This window comes from Pleurodeles waltl, chromosome 2_2, assembly GCF_031143425.1.
Source record: "Pleurodeles waltl isolate 20211129_DDA chromosome 2_2, aPleWal1.hap1.20221129, whole genome shotgun sequence".
NCBI lineage: Eukaryota > Metazoa > Chordata > Amphibia > Caudata > Salamandridae > Pleurodeles > Pleurodeles waltl.
This window is the reverse complement of record NC_090439.1, coordinates 316284363-316300933: the sequence shown is the minus strand read 5'-3', so window position 1 is coordinate 316300933 and position 16571 is coordinate 316284363. Positions and strand designations below refer to the sequence as shown.

General features: G+C 46.4%; 1 protein-coding gene across 3 annotated transcripts in view; it reads left to right on the top strand.

Moving 5' to 3' along the window:
* Window positions 1–333: 333 nt before the first annotated feature.
* Window positions 334–16571, top strand: part of NFATC1 (nuclear factor of activated T cells 1) — a 395649-nt gene continuing 379411 nt past the window's right edge. For 2 of the 3 annotated variants that reach the window (XM_069219782.1, XM_069219787.1), the window contains exon 1: window positions 334–1041. In XM_069219782.1, the coding sequence (XP_069075883.1) occupies window positions 927–1041 (115 nt within the window). In that variant the 5' untranslated portion in view covers window positions 334–926. The remainder of the gene's footprint in view (window positions 1042–16571) is intronic. The other variant, XM_069219784.1, reaches the window with a different exon arrangement.

Sequence of the window (16571 nt, the reverse complement as noted above, 5' to 3'; positions counted from 1 at the left end):
GAGAGTTTCTTGTCTTGAGTTTCTCTCAAAGTCACTTTGCCGCCGTCTGCCTTGGATTAACGGTACACCTAGCCCAACTTTAATTCATCTGGCAAGTCCCCCAAAAAATGGCTGGTGTGCTGAGGAGTGAGGAAGGTGAGTTACAGCAAGAGAGGTCTGCGATGGAGTGTCTCCCTCCCTCCCGGCTCAGCCGGCTCCTGGAGGAGGCTCCCGTGACGTCCTCGGGCAGGGGGAGGAGGGCGGGAAGGAGCCGGGGGAGGGAAGGAAGGGCAGTGGAGGAGGAGGCCGGGGGTGTTTTCCAGCTTTAAAAAGGGCAGCAGGCGCAGACGGTCCGGCTCTGCGTCAGAGGGAGACTTGGAGACTCTATAGATATATTTTTTTTTTAAAAGTTACAGGAAAAAAACACAAGCAACAAACTAGCAGTCTGAGGGGCAGAGCTGAGGTGCCTCAAAGAGCCAGGGCGCACTTGCAAGTGTCAAATGAGAGAGGGTCGACTTGACAACTGCCAGAGGACGCACTGCCTTCCAGACGTATCACTTCGCTCGCTGCGGGCAGCACTGGCAGTGGAGAAAAGGCACTCCCTCAACTCTATCCCCAGAAGGAAACCAGAGGGCACAGTCTGCCACACTGCCGCTGAAAGAGGGCTCGCTGCCTCTGCCACAGAAGGGACGCAAACTGCCAGCTGACAGACAAGTCACCTTGCTCGCACTGCCAGAGAAGGGACATCGCTGCCAGCCTGCTCGTGGCAAGTGAGTCAGTCTCCCACTTTCCACACTGCCAGTGACAACAGTGCAGCAGCTGTCTTCGCCGGATTTCGGAGCTCCCTCTCTTCGGTGCAGTGAGCTGTAGTTAGTCTAAACTTCTGAGAGGTGCACAGTCCGTCTGAATCTCTGCCGGGAGAGGGCTGGGACTGACTCGGGCTGTGAATGCCCCTCGCCGCTGCGAATCTGCCCGTCGCCCGCCCGTTGGAGCCCGCAGGAGCCCTGGAGCTGCACGCCGCCCTCTACCCGCGCCTTGGCAGCATGAAGTCTGCGGAGGAAGGTACCGTGCGCCCCGCGCCAACCCTTGCGCCCGCGCCGCGTGCCAGCTGTGGACTTCCACTGCACAGACCCCCGTCCCTCCTCTTCAGCCCAGAGCCCCGTCTTGGCAGCCGATTCACCCCCCTCCCCCACGGGTTTCCCCCAGCTCACTGCCTCTGTCTGGACCTTCACCAACAGGTGTCTCCTCTCACTGCACGGCGCATCTGGAGAGGAGATCACACGAGGCACGCTGCTCCCTGTGGCTGTGTGCATGTGTTGGCGCATCTGTGTGTATATTTGTCTGCCCGTTAGCGTGTGTGTGCGTGCGTGTATGCATGTTATTTGTGTGCCTGCTGTGTCTGTGTTGTGCTTGTGCCTCTGTGTTTGCGCAATACACTTCAAGATAGTTTGTATGTTTAAGTGCATTTGTGTGGCTGTGTGTATATTTATGTATTTGCGGGTGCATGCCTCCGTGTGTTTACATGTGTGCCGTCTGTGTTTGGATGTAGTTTGTGTTTTATACCTCTGTGTTTCACATTTTTATGCTAGTTTAAATGTTTATGTGCATGCGTAGGCTTTTGTGTATTTTTCTGTATTTGTGGATAGTGCCGTGCGTGCATGCATATTTCTGTGCTTGCTGCTGTGGATGTTTGTGTTTTGTGCCTCTGTGTTTGCGCATTGTTATGCTAGTTTATATGTTAATTACACGTGTGTCATTTTGCCAATTTATATCTGATAGGTCTGCATACTGTTGTTTGTATTTTGTGCCTTTTTTTTTGCGCATTAGGTGTTGTGATAGTTTATGTGTATCTGTGTGCTTTTATGCATTTCTATATGTGCATGTATTTGAAGGCATACTAATGCATGTGTGTTTATTTGCGTGGTTGTTGTGTTTGTATGATATGTACGTGTTTGTGCATCGTGTTGGCGCCTCAAGTGTGGTGTGTTGAGTGCGTATTACAGCTCAAAGCGGCTGCGTTTAACATATCAAACTGTCGAGCGTTCATTGGTTCCAAGATATCACAGAATTTTATTGGCCCATACGTGCAGTGGTGAGGGTCGGGCCCTCCGATTGAGGGTCCTTTTAGAGCGAATAGCCGTAACTATCGTCCCCATGTTTCTGTTGAGGTAAAGTTTTACTTGAGCAGACGTTGCGCGCACGTGTTTGTCATTCATTTTCCGCATGACGCAACACGCTCTCTGTGGGAATGGGCTTTGACTGCTGCTCGCATGCAGACGTGTTCAAAGAACTCTTGCATTTGTAGTGGTCACCGCTTCTGTGGGCCCCAGCCCAGGGTCCATCAGTGTGAGCCACGAGCAAAAACCCTGTGCTAGGTGGTGTGGGAGCTGGTCCTATGGTTCAGTGACTAGCAGTGATTGGGTTTGGTAGTGCCTTGGTGGCACTTCCAGTTGACCACCTGCAAATAGTTTCTGGTGCGTCTGTCTGGTTGGTGTTAAAAGGCCTACTTGAGACGTGGAAATGATACGAAAAAAGTTATTATTTTGAGTTCCATTTTGGGGTCGGTTATTTTTGTCAAATCTTGTCTGTCGGTTCTGTTTATATTTTAATTTGCCATTTAAATATCCATTAGTTTCTTTAATGTTGGACACGCTCATATATATAGTCCAATATCCAAAATCTATATTTTCAAGTGGGTTCAGAGGAAAAAAACAGTCATATAATCCGATGTCCACAACCCACATGCCTCAATTTGAACAAGTGAAACTACTTGGCCCTAGACTGTTGGCATGTCCATCGGGGTAAATTGTTCCACCACGCCCACCGGCGTGTCCCAGTCAAACGTGCCAGGTGGATAATAGCAAAGCATTACTTCCTCACTCCTGAAATATTTTAGGGTGGGATGTAACACTGGAAACTATTGTCAAGGGCCTGCAGGAGTACTTCTCTGTTACAAACTCTTACATGCATTTCTTAATTGCACCCTAAACGTCTAAACAACCAATACAATTGGAATATTGATGGAATATTAATGCACAATTACTGCAAATGGAAAGTGCAATTTTACTGATAAGCAGTCGTACCTTTTGGGCTTTTTTCACAGATGCACGTAAGAATACATAAATGATAATACACAGCCATGTTTCTACTTACTCTGTTTTTGATCCAGATCATAGCAAGTTGTCACAAACGGCTTTCGGTCCCCGAACTGACACAATTGCAGTGCTTAGAAGCAGTACAGACGCTAGAGTTAAGCGCGCAGTCAACTCTCCAGTGATTGTTACATTTTGAGGGCGGTTTACCAAATCAAAACGAATTATGGACTCTTACAAAAAATGTTAAGGTCATCTAGAAAAACGATAGCAGGTAGCTTTGCACTTGGCCAGACGCCACTGGTTGGATCTGCCGAGTTCCTGAACACATTTTGTGAAGAAAATGTGGAACTTTTTTAATACATTGTTTTAAAGTGAGCTATGGCTATAAATGTGGCGACGAAGGGATCATTTTTTACTATTTATTTATGACTTAGATAGTTGCAGTCCGTGTTTGTGTTCTTTTCACGGCACATTTAAAAGAAAACTTGTAAAACACCCTTTATTGGGCAAGTCGAAACTTGGAGAAATTCATATTGCCTAGCAGATAGACTTAAACCTGCAACTGCAACCTGTGCACTTCCCTCAGCACCAGGCGCGTTAACCTGGTCCCCTTCCTCACCGGCAATGTCAGATTTGTTTCTTCACATTTAAGGTACAGCAGGAGGCTGCAAGGGAGGGTTAAAGTGCGCTTGTTGTTTGTTTTATTAGCGGGAATCTCTGACGAGACCTCTGCACACCCCCAAATTTTGAAGTTAGGCGCTCTCCGGGGGAATGGAATGTCTCTCTTCTCTCTCCAGGAATGGTACCCCCTGGTGAACCGAAGGCTGGCGCCGCTCCCTCCATCTAGAGCGCCTTATCACACTGAACTGACAGGAATACACAAACAGCAGAAATTCAGCGAACGCTGGCCCTGCCACAAACGAACAATAGTGTACTACAGCGCGCTCTTGCTTCATGCAGATTGAGAGACGTGCCAGCTATGCATGGACTTTTTGGTACAATTCAGTACTTTACATGGGCCGGTACTCTCCGGTACGGAGTACGGGCACTTTTTTATTTTTAGAGCCAGAGTACCTGCACTTCTCAAGATCAATACTTTTAATTGGAGTGTACCGGCACTTCTCAGAAATCACCATTGCAAACACTGGTACAATATTTAGCACACTTTACAGAATAAAAGAGCTTCTAGGCGCTAACAACGAGTGGTATTATTACCCAAATCAGTAGAAATCCCCGGAAGGATGAAAGGCGGATAAAATCATGTGAATTTACAGGTTATCCATGTAGAAGTCGTCCGTGGGTGCCTGGACACAGCTCGGCTACCCTCGCACGCTGTAAAAGGTGTTATAACTGCAGGGCGTCAAAGAAGGCTAATACCGAATGTTCAGTCCCGGCATGGCTGAGCTCTGCCTCTGAGCCGCCAAGACTCAGAGCTCCCGATCGTCCATTTATGCAGCTGCAGGAGTCTTGGGCCTGCGCAGCAGTGGTTATGAGCTGGTGTTTTGTGTTCTCCAAACCCAAATCTCGGACCCCGCACTGCGTTGATTGTTGAAAGGAGACATATCAAAGTGTAATGCTGCAAGAAAGTTACAAAAAGTGATAACACTGACAACAACTAGGAATCTATATTTCATGATGAGGGGACCGCCCTTTCAAACTTAGTAATGGCTTGAAACCCGTAATTTGTGGTGGACGACATAATTATTGTGATTCACAGGTTCTCCTCCTTCTTGAGTTTGCAAAACAAAAAAAAAATACAAACTATTACATCATGTACTATGTAAAATACTCTTGATTTTGGGATGCATCATGAATAGGGTTTCGGATGCCTTCCAGCCACTCCCTTCATCCCACTCACGGCCCCTTTCCCTGCTACCCTATACCACGGGCCACTGGAATTAGGCAATTGTGCGCCCATTGTGTTTTCCGCATAGTTATGGATTTGCTTCAATTGCCACATAATCCATTTCCTGAATATTCAGAAAATAGCACGTTTCTAGTTTAAACGGTTAAAAAGTTACTGAAAATGTGGCAACGTGTTTCCGTGCAGTGGAAGACCTCAGCAAAAGTTGACTAGTCATGTTTTATTTGATGGCTTTTGGATGTTAAACAGGTACTAATGCTATGAAAACTTGTCCCAGACAAGGTTACCATGACAAAAAATACACAATGATGAAGAAATACTATCACAAAATGTGCCATATTATGCCACATCATTTGTCGTTTTTTGCTGCATAATTCAGTCAACCCCGTTGCATAATTTGGTCATCCCCTGCCGCATATTTCAAATGGTCCTGCTTACACCCTGTCTCCAGTGATCTTTAGCTGCTTTCCACATCTATGGAGGGGGATCACCTCCTTCTGCTGCTCTTCTACCTCCTTGATGTGGGCAAGAAGTGACATGCTGATGCTTTAAATATGTAAATTTCACCAAGACTACTTTAGGGCATTACAGCACCATAATATACACTTACTCTGAGCTATGTTTTCACTAGCTCCTCAATAAAATTGCTACATTTTACTGTGGAAACAAGTTTGACAATGTTGTGAGCCTCACCCCCATTTTAACTTTACTATCAAGAATGTGTCAATTCTTATGTCACAGACAGCCCCATTAATGGCTTTAATCAGACCTAGTGCGATTGAGGGATCTGGCGCTATATATTTCTTCTCAGAGGCCTTTAGGGTAGTATTATAGCCTGCTGTCGAGTGCTTTATTGGTTGTTACTTGTTAAAGGCCCTCTCTCTGAGTTATAGCTATGAGCTACAGACAAAGAAATGTATACAAGGGTAGGGACCTTCAACAAATGTTATAGCCTGAGGTAGAAGACTATAATGCTATTAGAACATGCCATCCACCGTGGGTTAAAATGTTCTAAAGAGAGAGAAAACGAACAACAAAGTTTGGAATATTGGAGCAGAAGGTCTGTTTCAGTCATATTGACCCTCAGTTACTCCATTATATTTAGTGGTGCTCCTAATTTGTTCAACAGCAATGCAAATTAAGCACCAAAATTCTCATGGCATCTGGGCGATTCCTTCAACCAACACTTCCCTTGACTTTCCTTAGATTGAGTCTCCTTGTTCATTCCATCGTTTTTCTTGATTTCTGAAATCTGTTTGGGGGGAGAGATCATCTTACAACCTTTATTGTCCCAGGGGCAGGTGATGAGTGGGGCCTTACAATCCGAGTAATTTCACACCCGAGATGTGAGTAAGGAACAGAGGAAAACGTTTTTCTGTAGAAATGTTTTCAGTGTCCCTGCATAATATGCTGATCTGAAATGCTGTCCGCTGCTAATTTTAGGGACTTTCAACATTTTTCTATTGGTTAGCTATCTCGATAAATCTCAAATTGTCGACATTTTTTTGCTATATATTGTCTGAGTGATATTTCTTAGAAATAATTACTATGTACTGCACTTTCATTTTTTCCAGTGCAAAACATACTCTTCTCGATGCACAAAGATTTAGCTGTGACTTATGCTCGTAGTACTTCTGGCTTACTCCGAAATTCATTGAGCATGGGGGAGTAAGTCAGGAGTAGTCGTAGCTTACACCTAGAATTCAGGAGTACTACAAGAGTACATCTTTTATACTCACAGAAACATGTTTGTGAATCTGGCCCCATTATAAATATAATATTTCCATTATATTTTATACATTTGCCTCACAAGACCAGACAGACATACAGGCGTAATAAAAAATGTTCATGCAGAATTGTTTACAGTTACATTTTGAAGCTTCCTTTGTTGCTTCTCTCTGGTCATCTGTAAATGCAGTGCTGAGTCAGACCCATATAATATGTGTAATCAGAAAAGCTTTAACATAGGTTCCTTCTTTCTCACTTCCCTCGTATTCTTCAGTATTGTTGAAGTATTTTTGCACCGTTATCACTGGTTTCCAACATTTAATCATACATTTGAGTGCAAAGTGAAGCTATGCTTGGCAGCAATGCACCCCACAGGGTTTTGATGATGGGCCAGTTCAGTCTTTCCTATATACTACTCGGTATATGCAAAGTACAACCTGCTGTATATTATAAGGTTATAGCATGTCAAGTTTTGTGAACATATCGAAGAACAAAGTGGAAGGGAGTACTTTATTCCTCATTGAAGGGCAACTTTTTTCCTTACAATGTGTAGAAACATAAACAGATATCCTCGTTTTCGTAAAATTACCTAAAGCGTGTGAAAAATAAACATAATGCCATAATTAGTTCCTTTCTGTTGATCATTGTTCATCTAGAAAAAAAAAGCAGCATGAAATGCCAGATCTCGTTTTTACTGTTTAAACTGCAGCATTAATTATGCTGCATATCTATCAAGGTCTCCTGCGCTTTTAAAAAATTTGCCCCTGGGTGGACCTGGTCCCAGGGGCATCACCGAGGAGGTGGGTGCACGGGGCCCCCCTGCTTGGGCTTTAATAAGCCCCGGGGACCACCCCCTCCCTGGGGCAAATGTGCAAATATGTGCAGTGGAGGTGTGGCCCCTGCAGCCCAGGAACACCACCAGGGGGCAAAAATGCTTTTAAGAACGTGAGAAAGGCCCAATGGCCTCCCGCACAGCCCCGGGGACCACCACCTCCCGGGGGCAATCAGTTTAATTAATGCGGGCGGGCTTGTGCCCCCCGCACCTCAGAGACACCAACCTTGGGGTTACACTTTATTTAGAGCAGTGGGGGGGGGGCATGGCCCCCCGCTCCCTGGGGGACCACCAGTACGTAGGACAAATCTTTCATAAAAGAATGCCATGCATAGTTTTTTGTCAGAAATTTTACCGCAAATATGACATTGACATTATCAATAATGTTAACAAAGATGTCATGTGTGGCATAATTTGTTAGTAATTAGCAGTGCATGGCGAGGGCACAAGTTATAGTTACCTTAAGGCACGAGTTGTATTTGCCTAACTATAACGACCCAGTAACCTTTTTTTTCAGTGAATTTCTATGCAATTCTATTTTATAACTATAACGTCCCTGTAACCTTTGTTTTTTTCGGTGAATTTATATGCACCGTTTTTTCTTCAATAGCTTGAGTGATCATGTTTCATTTATATTTTTTATGATGTTATAGCAGTTCTCATTAGTGCTGTAATATATGGGGTAATTAGCAATGCATGGTGAGGACACGAGTTATAGTTACCTTAGGGCATGAGTTATAGTTGCTTGTAAGAACTCTAACTCTAAGTGCTGAATTTCTATGGTTTTGTATGAGTAAATTCCCAACCTAACTATAATGTCCCTGTAACCTTTGTTTTTTTCAGTGAATTTCTCCTTTTTTGTAACGTAAAGTAATTTTCATTACTGTACGTTAATCCAACCACCACCATGCACAGTTCAGAGCCTGGCATGTGGCCAAGCCCTACAGCCAATCCCTAAAGCCACCCAATCATGCGCACAGCCTTTCGCCGTGCGCAGCAGGGGTTGGCCACAGTCTTTGACCTATGGCCAGCCCCTGCAGCCAAGCCCTATACCAGCCCAGCCCCACATGGCCCTCCCTCCCCAGGCTGATCTCGGCCCCAGGGGCCCCATTCCCCCGGCCTATACATTTATATATTTTTCGGAAGCAGGCCGCATGACCCCCTACCTTGGTTGGTCTCGGCCCAGGGACCCCATCCCCCAGGGCCTGGCCTATGAGTTTATTTTTTTGAAAAAAGAGGGACTGCAAGGCACCCCTCCCCAGGCCTATCTTGGCCCCGGGGACTCCATCCCCGGGGCGCTGCCTATTTTTTTTTTGGGTGGGGGGGGGAACGTGTGGATTCTCTTGGCCCCAGGAACCCATCCCCCAGGGCCCAACCATGTGATCTAGGTGCCCCCCCCCCAGTGCACTGAGTCACAATGTTGGGGACCCTGGGTGGAGCCTTAAGGCCCCCACTCTCCCAGATAGCTCCCCACCTCCTTTGAGAGCCAGCATTGCTGTCACAGAGAGGGAGCTGCTTTAGCAACTCCCTCTCTGTTAGAGTAGTTGTTTCCCTTGTCTCCTTGCCTGTATCTTTGCAGGAAAGGACTCAGAGGAAACCTCCACTCCGATGAAGGGAGAGCTGTTTGACAGCTCTTTCTTCATCGGACTGGAGTGTTTGCCGTGGCTTGGTGGCAGCTTCAAAGCTGCAGCCAAGCCACATCAAACACCTATGTCCTGGGGTGGGCACCCTGGGACATAACAGAAGCCGGTCCTGGGGGGCTATGGTCCTCAGGGCCATCAATGGCTACTTGACAGAGGTCGCGTGGCCCCCCTCCTTCATGCATAGCCCCGGAGAGATGGTGGTCCTAGGGGCTGTAGGGAGTTAGAAACAAACCCCTCCTTTGTATTTTTTTTAAGCTTTGCCCCAGGGAGATGGTGGTCCCCGGGCCTACGGGGTGGCTGCATGGCCCCCCCACACATCACTAAAGGAACACCCTGGGGGAGGTGGTCCACGGGACTGTGGGGGGCCGCACGCCCCCAGCATAGCATTTATGTTTGCCCCGGGGAGGTGGTGGCCCCCGGTGCAGGGGGGGAACATCCCCCCCATAGATTTAAATGATAGCCTCAGGAAGGTGGTGTTCCCTGGGGCTGCGCGGCCCCACTGCATAGATTTAACAGTAGCTATGGCTGAGGCGAGGCCAGGAGGCCCCCTCAATTAAAAAAAAATGCCCCAGGACCTGGCCTACCCAGGTGGCTTACTAAAAGACAAGCACAGGAGCCCACACTTGTTTATTTTTAAAAATGTTTCTCATGAATTTGTGTTAAGAAAATGCTTTTTTGCTCTGTCAGGGTCCCTCTGGGACCCAAGAGCCAGAGCTAAGAGGTCAGGGTGACTGTAGGAAAGTACACGCTTTCTTGGTATGGCTACCCCCACTTTCTGCCTGTTGTCAGTGTGTTTGACTATGTTCACTGGGATCCTGCTAAACAGGACCCCAGTGATTATGCTCTCTCCCTTCAAACTTGGTTAATTGAACCACTTACACCTCACATTTGGCATGCTGGTTCCCCCATGTAAGTCTCTAGTATATGGTACCCAGGGCTTTGGGGTACCAGGGGATCCCCATGAGCTACAGCATGTAATATGCCACTCATGGGGAGCCCATGCAGAGTGTATCTGCAGGCCTGCCATTGCAGCCTGCGTGAAAGCGTGCATGCACCCTTTTCACTACAGGTCACTGCACCAGGTCAATTTAAGTCACTCGTAAGGTAGACCCTCCGAGCCTAGAGGGCAGGGTGAGAGTATCTGTGTTTGAGGGTACCCCAGCACTAGCAGAGGAGCACCACAAACTCCAGTTCAATTTTCCTGGACTTTGTGAGTGTGGGGGTGCCATTTTATGCGTGTACTGGAATAGGTCACTACCTATGTCCAGCTACATAATGGTAACTCCGCACCTAGGCATGTTTGGTATCAAACATGTCAGAATCATACCCCAATACTGTTGCAAGTATTGGAAGTATGATTCCATGCACTCTGGGGGCTCCTTGGAGGACCCCCAGAAGTGCTTCCTACCAGCCTTCAGGGGTTTTCCGGTAAGCCCAAGCTGCTGCCACCCATGAGACAGGTTTCTGCCCTTCTGCTGCTTGAGCAGCTCAAGCCCAGGAAGGCAGAACAAAGGATTTCCTTTGGGAGAGAGAGGTAACCCCCTCTCCCTTATGAAATAGGTGTTACATGGCTTGGGAAAGGTAGCCTCCCCAAGCCACTGGTATGCTTTGAAGGGCACATTTGGTGCCCTCCATGCATAAACTAGTCTACACTGGTTCAGGGACCCCCAGTCAGTGCTCTGGCGTGAAATTAGACAATGGAAAGGGGAGTGACCACTCCCTGTCCATCACCAGCCCTGGGGTGTTGGCCATAGCTCCTCCAGAGGAAGGTTCTGCCATCTTGAATCCAAAGTTGTCAGGAATCTCTGGGAGCATCTGAGTGGCCAGGTCAGGCAGGTTATGTCAGAGCCGTCTCCTGATAGGTGGTCACCTGGCTAGGTGACCAATCCTCCTTTCAGGCCTATTTAGTGTCTCTCTCTTGGGTGGGTCCTCAGATTCAGCTTGCAAGATTCCAGCAGGACTCCTCTACAACCTCTACTTCGACTTCTAGCCACTGGAACCGCAATTGAACCTTCCAGGAACCGACAATCTGCATCCACAACGATTACTCTGCTGGCAACATTATTTCTATGGCTCCTTCCAGCTTCTGCAACGTTTCCCCAGCTGTGCATCCTCTGAGAGTGGCAAGTCTTCAGTCTGCATGAGAAGGAAGAAGGAATCTCCCTTGGAGTGAAGGATTCACTCCCCTGCATCCGCAGGCACCAACTGCAACAACGACTGGCTACGTGGATGTTCTCTCATCCTGAGCTGGTGGATCCTGCATAACGGGTGGTGGTCTGGAGTAGTCCTCTTAGTCCTCTGTGCCAGCTGTCCACCTTTGGTGGAGGTAAGCCCTTGCCTTCCTAAGCAGGACGGTACCTCTGTGCACTGCATTTTTTGCAGCTACCAAGGCTTGTTGGTATCACCTCCAAGGGATCTTCAGGCTCCATGTAGCTCCAGCCCCCAGCACTCCTTCCTGCGACGCACAGCCCTCTGCGTGCTTCTCCTGTGGCGTGGGACCCTTCTCCAGTTGTGCTTAGTGGGCTCCTCGACGACTCCTTGTTTCTCTTCCATTGGGTTTCTGTGGCAGCTGCCTCTTCTTCTGTGGATTCGCTGCCTTGCTGAGGGTCCCCCTAGGACTACCGCTGTGAGTTGAGTCCTCCTGGACCTTGCTGGACCCCGGCAGCTCCACTTTTGCTTCACCACGACGTCTGCCTTTGCCAAGGCTTGTTGGTGGCTTTTCCTCACCCCTGACCGACTGCAATCATCCATCCGGAGTGGGACGTCGATTGCATCCTCCTGGAACTCTTCACCTGCTCCAGGGCTGCATTCCTGACCGTCTTTGACCTACCATCGACCAACTCCTGCATCAACATTTGGGCGGGTAGTGGCTCGTGCTCCCACTGGACTCTTCTGCGACTTCTGGAGTTGGTCCCCTTCTTCTACAGGTCTTCCTCTTCAGGAATCCACTGTTTGTTTCTTGCAGTCTTGTCTGGGTGTTGCATTTTTTTCTTTTCTTCTTTTTTGGTGGTTTGGTGAAAATCCAGTACCTTACTCCTTTCTTCCTGGCCGCTGGGGGGCACTGTGGTAATTACCTTTGGGGTTTCCTAGTTCCCCCAGTTCCCTCCACACATTCCAATTACCTAGGTGGGGGTCCTGCATTTGCATTCCATTTTTTTAGTATATGGTTTGGGCTCCCCCTAGGGTCACTATTGTCTATTGCTGTTTGCACTGTTTTCTAACACTTTCTATGCCTATTGCTGATTCCCAGTGTACATATCTAGTGTCTTACTTACCTCCCATAGGAGGGTTGTCTCTCTAGTACTTTTTGGTAATTGTGTCACTAAAATGAAGTACCTTTATTTTTGTAACAATGGAGGCCTGATTACGACCTTGGTGGATGGGATACTCCTTCACAAACGTGACGGATATCCCTTCCACCGTATTACAAGTTACATTATATCCTATGAAACTTGTAAAACGGTGGGCAGGATATCAGCCACGTTTGTGGTGGAGTATCCCATCCAGCAAGGTTGTAATCAAGCCCAGAGTGTTTTCTTTCATGTCTGTAAGTGCTGTGTGACTACAGTGGTATTGTATGAGCTTTGCACGCCTCCTAGATAAGCCTTGGCTGCTCATCCACAGCTACCTCTAGAGTGCCTGACTTCTAGACACTGCCTACACTACACTAATAGGGGATACCTGGTATAAGGTGTAAGTACCTTAGGTACCCACCACTCACCAGGCCAGCTTCCTACAGTGACTCTACCCTGGCCCCTTGTCTTTTTTTTTTTTACACTTTTTTTTGTGGGACTCGGCTCAAGCCGAGTTCCAAGATTGCTGCGAACTCTTCCTGGTTTAAAGGTTGACAACCAGGCACAGCTGCATTTCTGTTCACAAGCGCATCACTGTTCATGAAGTCTTCATGATCTCAGATATACAAATGTGGATTTCCTTTACTATCTCCTACTGTACGGATTTACACCAAATAAGCAAAAGCGTAATCTGCAAACCGAAAGCTAGCTTTCTGCCAAATTTGGTGTGATTCTGTCTGGTGGTTCGGGCTGTAGTCATGTTTAAAGGTCCTATGGGAATTAACAGGAGAAATACACTTTTTTTGACCACTTCCCCCTTTTTCTTGGCTCCCGCCTGACGGATCACCCTGACACTTTCCGTGCGCAACAAGAATCAGTTGGACACTTTAAAAAAAACAATTTGTGAAGATTTGTCAAACGGTACCAAAGATATAGGCAAGTCAAAAAAACACTTTTTCTATGGACACATGGTCCTAACTATAACTACCTAGTGGCGACCACCAATAGGTAATATATATATTTTAAAAATCCAAAGTTTATTAGGACGTTATAGATAGGTTCACATTTTATGTGCACAAAACCATAGAAATTCAACAGTTATAGTTACAGTTATCTCAAGTAATGATAAAACGTGCTCTAAAGTAACAATAACTCGCACCCCACCATGCACAGTTTTTTCATCAATAATTGTACCGCAAATGTTGCCAAAATATTATCAATGGTGTAATAGAAGATGTTATGAGTGTTGTAATATGTGGAGTAATTAGAAGTGCATGGCGAGGGTGCTAGTTATTGTTACCCTTTGAGAACTAGTTGGTATGCAGCCAACCCCACGCAGCACACGGCCAAAGCCTGCTGCCAAAACCCCCGTATCCACCTAACCCCATGCTGCCCACGGCCTTTGGCTGTGTGCAATGAGGGGTTGGCCCCTGGTCTTGGCCTGCGCCAGATCCTGTCACCAACCCCCCAAGGGCACTTAACATGGATGGGGGACACGCTGTCCCTCTCCCTGGTCAATGTCTGCCCCAGGCACCCCATCCCCCATGGTCTATCACCTTTTTAAAGGGGAAGAGGGTAGAAGGCCCCCCTCTCAGTGCCAATATTGGTATCCTCCCGGGCCTGGCCAGCATCTAAAGGGTGGGGGGGTCACACAACCCCCTCCCAGGGGCCCCAGGGCCTGCCCAGCATTTAAAGGGGGACGGGGCATGCAGTCCCCCTCCCTGGGCTAATAATGGCCCTGGGGACCCCCCTCCCCCAGGGCCTCTCCTCAAATTCTTGGGTGCCCTGGCCTCATTCAGGGCACTCATTTCCTCATTGTTGGAGTCTGTGGGGGATTTTCAAAGCCTCTTATTCCCCAACCAGCTCCCAGCCTCTAACAGGACCGGCATTGCCCCCGCATGCAGGAAGCAGCTAAAAATGCTACTTTCTGCGTGAGGGCGCAATTTTTTCATCTGTTTTCCTGTCGTCCCCTTCACAGTGGGCAGGGAAACAAATGAAAAGTATTGTGAAGTCTAAGAGAATACACTACAAATCCTAAGCAATCCAAAACATTTCATCCCGAGGAGGTGGCAGTCCTCGGGGCAATGGGAGGGGGGGCTAGAAGCATCCCCCTACATTATTGTACAAATGCCCCCGGGACTTGCCCATGTGGGGGCTTAAACACGAAGCGCTGTAACCTGCATTTAAAAAAAATAAAATTACAGCAGATCCGTGGATCCACAGTGACTCAGTCCGTAAAAAAAATCTTTTTTTTAAATGATTTTAGCCCCGAAGGGGTCCCTTTGGGACCCCACCACCAGAGCTAAAGGGTCAGGGTGTTCATACCCTGGCCCCTTTTCTTTATTTTTTACTTTCTTTCTGGGACCTGACTTCAGCAGAGTCCCAAGATGCCTGATAACACTTAACCGGCTTCCTTATTGAAGTGTTGTCAGCCAATCAGATCTCAGCAGGAGATCGGGAGGGGTTGCAAATCCTTTGCGTTCCTATATATACAAATTTGTTTTACTCTTAATTTCCCAACCATTACTGAATGGAATTACACCAAAACAAAAAAGTCACTTTCTGGAGCAGGATCTACCTTTCTGTCAAATTTAGTGTAATTTCGTCCAGTAGTTTTGGCGCTATCGCTGTTCAAAATCCCTACGGAAAAATGAATGGAGAAAACGTGTTTTGGGACCCCCTTTTTTTCTCAACCCCGCTTGACAAATCACCCTAAAACTTTCAAGACATAAACTGAACTTAGCAACGTATACGTTTTGAAAATTTCTTGAAGATTAGTCAAGCGGCGCCAAAGTTATAGACAAAATGAAAAAAACGCTTTTTCTATAGAAACTAGCTCCTAACTATGACTAGTAGGTTTATATATATATACTTGTTTACCTAAAACCAAGAAGCATTGCACTCCAGGATCCGTGATCAAGCCTGCGAAACACGGTGGTGGGGGCTCTTGTTATGATTAAATAAATAATAAATACAGCTCTTGTTCCTGGAGTGCTTACTTCACAACAACGCTACAATGGGGCCTGTTGTTGTGTTTTGGGACCCACTGTTTTTCTCAGCCCCGCTTGACAAATCACCCCAAAACTTTCAAGACATAAATTGAACTTAGCAATGTATAAGTTTTGAAAATTTCTTGAAGATTAGTCAAGGGGCGCCAAAGTTATAGACAAAATGAAAAGAACGCTTTTTCTATAGAAACTAGCTCCTAACTATGATTAGTAGGTTTATATATATATATATATATATATATATACTTTTTACCTAAAACCAAGAAGCATTGCACTCCATGATCCGTGATCAAGCCTGCGAAACACGTTGGTGGTGGGGGCACTTGTTATGATTAAATAAATAATAAATACAGCTCTTGTTTCTGGAGTGCTTATTTCACAACAACGCTACAATGGGGCCTGTTCTTGTGAAATATATATATATATATATTTTATATATATATATATATATATATATATATATATATATATATATATATATATATAATGACAGCGAATAAAACTAACATTTTTCAGTGCATCTGAGTACAGTGAAATCTAAGACAACACAGTACAAATCCTAAGCAAGCCGAAACATTTAATGTGCTTTTTAAATTATATTTCCTTGGAGCTAATATCCCTATTGATCAAGCCAAAAACAAACGAAAAAAGTCTGCAAAAGTCTGCAACTCACACGCCTCACTTGGAATTAGCTGTATTTCAATCCGTTTTTTACATATTTCCTAGAGTTTTACCATCCCCTTATTTAAATTTTCTTTGCAATACAGTCCTAGACCTTTGAATATGGTATCATATCATCTGTTACTTATTTTTGATGAAAACGCAAGCTCAAACAATGATGCTTCGGACCTCGTAGAAGTTAAAAGTTGTGACATAATTTCCTCTGACCCACGATAACTACAATTTCTCCCACAAAACCGTGAGCACAATGCCCTCTCTGTATTGGACTGAACCCGCTCCTGACGCACACTATCAAGGATTACTCACGTTATCACTTACTCGCCGTCCTATTACAGCCCGGCTCTGTTCTTGTAGGTGAGAATAATCGCACCAGTACAACCTTCACCCATTTTATCGCCCAGAACTACTTGCTCTTTGTATCCTTTCGGGTAAGTTATTACAGGCCTGT